This window comes from Pituophis catenifer, unplaced genomic scaffold (genome assembly GCF_029215685.1).
Source record: "Pituophis catenifer annectens isolate HBS135680 unplaced genomic scaffold, rPitCat1.0.hap2 SCAF_12, whole genome shotgun sequence".
Lineage (NCBI taxonomy): Eukaryota > Metazoa > Chordata > Lepidosauria > Squamata > Colubridae > Pituophis > Pituophis catenifer.
Window position 1 is genome coordinate 16,532,046 of NW_027256892.1, and position 6,741 is coordinate 16,538,786.

Below are 6,741 nucleotides of genomic sequence, written 5' to 3' on the forward strand. Positions count from 1 at the left end.
ATTGCTATCTCAGCTGTGCTGGTGCAGTAGTTAGAATGCATTATTGCAGGCTAATTCTGCCATCAGCCATCATTTCAATCCTGACTTGCTCAAGGTTGACTCAGCCTTCCATCCTTCCAAGTTCAATAAAATTAGGACCCAGATTGTTGGAGGCAATATGCTGACTCTGTAAACCACTTAGAGAGGACTGCAAAGCACTGTGAAGCGGTATATAAGTCTAAGTGCTATTGCTTTGCTAACAATATGATACGATGCTTTGAGGGTTTACTCTCCAACATGGAGCTGTGGTGGCATGGTGGTTAGAATGCAGTATTGCAGTCTGACTGCTCACTGACAGGAGTTCAATCCTGACTGGATCAAGGTTGACTCAGCCTTCCATCCTTCTGAAGTCAGTAAAATGAGGACCCAGGTGGCTGAGGGCAGTATGCTGACTCTGTAAACCGCTCAGAGAGTGTTGTAAAGCACTATGAAGCAGTATATAAGTCTAAGTGCTATTGCTATTGCTGTTCACACACAGACATTCCAGGGGTAGGTTCTACTTACCTTTACTACCGGTTCGCAGCGGGAGTGCCCGTCCTTCTGCACATGCACAGATCACCCATGATGACATCATGGCAGGTGGGTGGAGCCTCCCGCCGGTTTTACTACCGGTTCTATAGAACCGGACCGAACCGGGAGCAACCCACCGCTGACACATTCCCATAGTCATAGACACACACAGTTTTTGCTGTTGCAATTTGAACACTGGAAAGATTCTGGTTTCATTTTCTATGCCAATCGAAGGATAATGGGTTCGTGGGTGGGTATGTTAGAAAATAGAGTTTGTGGAAATGTCATAAGAGTGCAGTGAACTTCACCTCCTTTTAGAATAAATATTGGTGAATTTAAAGGACATACATATTATTTTGGGGTCTGCTGTATCCCGTTCCTTCTTTTTCCTAACCTAACCTTTCTTCTTTGCTTCACTAGGCCCTCCTCTAGGAGGGACACAAAATGTAAGCAAAAATGGAGAACAACAAAGACCCCAACCAGGTAATAATAATAACTTTGAATGGTCACTAAATGAAGTTGTAAATTGAGGATTACCTGTAGCAGGGAGCTGCAAAAACTATAACCAAACACTTCTTGGGATTATTCATTCTAATTCATTAATTAATATTTATTAATATTAATCTATTAATCTATTAATTCTAACATCAAAAACATCATCAAAAAAGCTCAATAAAGAATGTTCTTTCTGCACCAACTCAGAAAGCTCAAACCCAAAGAGCTGCTGATTCAGTTCTACAGAGGAATTATTGAGTCTGTCATCTGCAACTCCATAACTGTCTGGTTTGGTTCTGTAACCCAACAAGACAGACACAGACTTCCGAGGATAATTAGAACTGCAGAAAAAACAATTACTATCAACCTGCCTTCCATTGAGGACCTGTATACTGCACAAGTCAAAAAGAAAATATTTATAGACCCCTCGCATTTACTATTGGTTCGCATCGTGCATACGCAGATCACTTCTGATGACATCCAGGTCAGTGGGCGGAGCCTCCTGGTGGTTTTACTAGTGGTTCTTGCGAACCGGTCCGAACCGGGGGCAACCCACCACTGCCTCACATCCTGGACATAAATTGTTTTAACTCCTATCCTCAAAACGACGCTATAGGGCACTGCACACCAAAACAACTAGACACAAGGACAGTTTTTTCCCGATAGCCATCACTCTGCTTAATAACTAATTCTCACAACACTGTCAAATAATTTACTAAGACTGTATTACTATTATTCTTCTCTTCCTTACTAGTATCTATCTCTTCCCACTTATGACTATAACCATGTTGCTTGTATCTTTCAATTTTTATTTGTTTCCTAGTACGATTTGATAGCTTATTAGTAACCTTGACTGTCACTAAGTATTGTATCTTTTTATTCTTGGTGAATGTATTTATTCTCCTTATGTATACTGACAGCATATACACCAAAGACAAATTCCTTGTGTGTCCAACCACACTTGGCCAATAAAGAATTCTATTCTGTCCTATCCTATCCTGTCCTATCCTATCCTATCCTATCCTATCCTATCCTATCCTATCCTATCCTATCCTATCCTATCCTATCCTATCCTATTCTCAGAAAGGGAGTTCACGCACCTTCACAGATCCACAAGGATTATCTCATTTGCTAAGTTTGAGAATCTTACAAACTAACCACTCTACTATTATAAACAAACTCCATCCCTTAGATCTCAATTGTCCTGTTCTGGGTAGCAGATTCCCACATTCCTAGTACAGAAATGTTGAGGTTCATTCTCTACCATTTCCATTCTGCTTGAGGAATAATAGCACAGATGCTGATATAGAAAATGGGAGTAACACTATATTCAAGCTAAAAATGCATTTATGGCTTGTTTGTCTCTGTGCTGTACATTTCACCAACATCATTCTAATTCTCTGTTCTTTTCTCCATTTAGATCCATATCAGATTTTAGGGCCCACCAGTAGCCGTTTAGCCAATCCAGGTAAGTCCACCTGAGTCAAACCTAGCCCAACCCATGAGATAATTCATCTATCTCACTCTCAGTATAAAGTCAATAAATGTACTATAATTCTTGCAATAGATATGAAACAATCACGTTATCATTTATTTATTTTTTAAAAAAGAAGGCGGTTATAAGCTACTGTATAGCAACATAGAATCCTGCATCCAGTTTTGGTCACTACACCATTAAAAAGTTGTTGAGATTCTAGAAAAAGTGCAGAGAAGAGCAACCAGGATGATTAGGGGACTGGAGGCTAAAATATATGGAGAACTGTTAAAATTTTTAAATATTTTTAAATGTTTTAATTGGTTTGTGATTTTTAATTTTGGGCCAAATTTATATATATATTAATTGTTTTTTTAATATTTGTATTTCATGTTCTTAATTTTGGCTGTACACCGCCCTGAGTCCTCAGGGAGAAGGGCGGTATATAAATTGGAAATAAACTAAAATAAACAGGAACTGGCTAGTCTAGTGAAGAGAAGGACCAGGGGAGACAAGATAGCAATCTTTCAATATTTGAGGGGCTGCCACAGAGAGGAGGGGGTCAAGCTATTTTCCAAAGCACCTGAAGGCCAGACAAGGAATAATGAATGGAAACTGACCAAGGATCAACCTAGAAATAAGGAGAAATTTTCTGACAGTGAGAACAATCAACCCATGGAACAGAAGTTGACTTCAGATGTTGTGGGAGCTTCATCACTGGAGATTTTCAAGAAGAGATTGGACTGCCATTTGTCAGAAATGGTGTAGGGTCTCCTGCTTGGGCGAGGGGTTGGACTAGATGACCTACAAGGTCCCTTCCAACTCTGTTAATCTAATCTTAATCTAATCTAAACATCATAAGTGAATCAGAAACTGAAAAGCAAAGATTGTTTAAAAATATTTTTAAAGTTAACTTCTTTTTATGGAGCTCTGGAGCCACCACTGAGAAGGCTTTGTCTCTAACACTCTGTTGTGGCCCATCAGCGGCCTGTGCGGATTGTAGCTGATTCTGACAGCGAGGAGGCTGGTATGGTGCTGCGCCAGCAGCCTATGCAGCTGGCATTCGAGTCAGACAATGAGGAGGCTGGAGAAGATGTGGTGCCAGAGGCAGGGATTCAGCCAGGGCCTTCAGAACCTTCAGAAGCTCCTTTAAGTGAAGAGGACGAAGAGGAGGACCCTCTTCTCGATGCACGGGTGCACAGAGCTGCCAAAAGGCAGGAGTGGCTCCTCAGGAGGAGGTCTGCTCGAGAGTAAGGCTTGGGGCTAATTGGCCACTCCCTTAGCCTATTTAAGGAGGAACGCCGACTGAAGCAATTTGTAGGGAACAACTTTAGTTCATTCTCCTTCACGTCTGGATTCTCTGCAAATTGCTTCTGGGCTTTCCGCCAACCATAGTAAGATTGTGATTACTTTATCTTTGGTTTCTTGTAGGCTGTTTATTAACAGCCGTTGTTTGAAAAAGACTGAGTTATTTTAGTAAATTAAGTTTTGTACAGATTTTGTATGTGCTGCGTTCTTTGGGATCCGTAGCTGGAGCAGAACACACTCACCAGTCAGATGTAACTTTTTGGCTGATCTGTGAACAGCAAGAAGAGAAGTTTATAATTGATTGTCTCTCTCTCTTTCTCCTCTCTTGTAGGGAGTGGACAGATCCAACTGTGGCAATTCCTCCTTGAGTTGCTTTCAGACAGTTCCAACGCGAGCTGCATTACGTGGGAAGGAACCAATGGGGAGTTCAAGATGACCGACCCCGATGAGGTGGCCAGGCGCTGGGGAGAACGCAAAAGTAAACCCAACATGAATTACGACAAGTTGAGTCGAGCCCTCCGATATTACTATGACAAGAACATTATGACCAAAGTGCACGGCAAGAGATACGCTTACAAATTTGACTTTCACGGCATTGCGCAAGCACTTCAGCCTCACCCAACTGAATCGTCAATGTATAAGTATCCTTCGGATCTCTCCTACATGCCTTCCTACCACGCGCACCAGCAGAAAATGAACTTTGTCCCTCCCCATCCATCCTCTATGCCCGTCACTTCCTCTAGTTTCTTTGGGGCGGCCTCACCCTACTGGACTTCTCCGGCTGGAAGTATTTATCCAAATCCCAACGTACCCCGCCATGCTAATTCCCACATGTCCTCACACCTAGGCAGCTACTACTAAATGCTTTTCATCTTTGCTGACGTTTCTCATTTCGACTGGATGTTTTCTTCCATTTTTGGAAACTCTCGGGAGGGTTTTTTTTTTTTTTTTATAAAGTTGGGGAGAAAGCTTAAAAAAAAATCCCGGATATTAATATTGTTATTTTTTATTGTAATTTTTATTGGAATAAACCTTTTTATTTTTCTAACTCTGCTTCCAGAGGAGCCGATGGGTTCTCCAGTGGGCCAGTATCCTGCCTTTCCTTTTGGTTCAAAGCCTTTTTCTCATTTACAGGGCCTGCTTCAACACTTGTGCAGTGAGTTATCACTCAAGAACTGTAGACGAAGTATTGTCAAGTCAAAAAGCTTTTTTTCAAAAAAGGAAGATCAAAACCGATGACTTTTAGAACATGAATGTTTCTTCCAAACTAATGGAAAATCAGTTTTGAGATGCGCTGAAGAAAATTCACAAATTTTGAAGACTCGATTTGCAGATAATCAACTGGAATTTTAGCTTTAAGGCCAATGAAGGCTTGGATTTTTTTTTTTCACTCAACTGGAAAAAAAAAGAGAATGAAATATAAGTAAATATGTATATTTTAAAGCAACTAAGGGCATTGAAAGGACTTTACAAGAATGTGCATTAAGTCACATGGTTTTGTTAATAACTCTGGAAGCATAAGGCACCAGGAAAAAAAATAAAACAGGAAGGTATAATGCATTGAGGACAGATATTCTTAAGAATGCAAAATGGAACTAATATAAAATGACAGCAACTCCACCAGCTTCAACAAAGTTTGGGGAATTGCAAAATAAACATTACCGATTCACGAACGCTGTGCGTTTGTCAGTCTGCTACCGAAGAGGTCAACAAAGTCAGAGGGCAACTTACTGTATAAATTATGCAGAGTTATGTTTTTACCTATATCTCACAGTATTGATGAAAACTGAAACGAGTTGACCTCGGTCACAAATGCAGTTGTGGTTGTTGTTGGTTTTTTTTTTTTTTACTATCAAATCCATTTTTGTACATCTTTTTTAATCTGTACATTTGGGTTGCAGCTTTGTTTTGTTTTTATTGTTTTTTTGTTTTGCTAAAAAAAATAAAGTTAAAAAAAAAAGAAAGAAACACATGGAATGTGTCTGTTGGAAAACTAAGGACCCCATTTGGAAACAAACTGACGGTTATATCCAAAAACTTGGAATAAAGATCTCTTACAAAGCTGTATTGGTTTTATATTGATTAACTGGCACAAGTACCTCCAAAGAAATCTGGTAATTGATCCTTGAGAAGAGGGTTCAAATTTGTATTTTGAACCCTGTCAACTTTCTGTTTTCAAACTTCTCTGGAAGAAAATAAATGCTTATTTGAACCACAAGTCTATAATATAGACCACAAGTATGTTCTCAGTTACTCCAGGTAATCAAAATATCAATTGATTGATTGATTGATTGATTGATTGATTGATTGATTGACAATTAATTTAATTGTTATTTCTCACTTCATATTTGAGAATGAATCCAAAAATATGCAAAAGAAGAAAAAGTGTTGGTTATTGCAAAGCCTAAGAGAAAATTACCATTAGATGCATTGTGGACTCTAAAATGGTCTCAGAATCTTAAATTATAGGAAGTTTCCTGGAAGATCTGCAATGATCCATAAATACACCTGACAAGAGGGGTGGGGGAAGAACTGTTTAGAGAGTTTGGGAATCCAGCTGAGATGGGGAAGAAAAACAGTCTTTGCAGCAGTCAAAATTAGGACCTTCAATATGCTGATTCCATATGTAATCATAGCACATTAAGTCTTTCCCAAGTAGTACCTTATGATTTGGTTACTGTATGTAATTTTAAATTCTAAAAAGCAGGAGTAACACAATAGCAATAAAAGTTTTTGATGTTAAATACATTGTCTTGAACACTTCCTAGAATGTGCAGCTGTTGATGGAAAATAAGGGCATTTATAAAGCCATTTTTAAAAAAGATTCCTAAGTATATTTTTGCATACCTTTTATATTTATGCAATGGATAGGTGGGTGGGTGGATGAGGGGTGGGTGGATGGAGATAGAGATGAT

The 6,741-nt window shown here is 39.3% G+C and overlaps 1 protein-coding gene across 1 annotated transcript in view; it reads left to right on the plus strand.

Moving 5' to 3' along the window:
* The window catches only part of FLI1 (Fli-1 proto-oncogene, ETS transcription factor), a 97,716-nt gene extending 92,444 nt beyond the window's left edge, over nt 1–5,272 (plus strand). Inside the window, exons 7-9 of the mRNA XM_070952193.1 lie at nt 970–1,032; nt 2,465–2,512; nt 4,158–5,272. Coding sequence (XP_070808294.1) covers nt 970–1,032; nt 2,465–2,512; nt 4,158–4,687 — 641 coding nt within the window. The 3' untranslated portion in view covers nt 4,688–5,272. The remainder of the gene's footprint in view (nt 1–969; nt 1,033–2,464; nt 2,513–4,157) is intronic.
* Nucleotides 5,273–6,741: the final 1,469 nt, after the last annotated feature.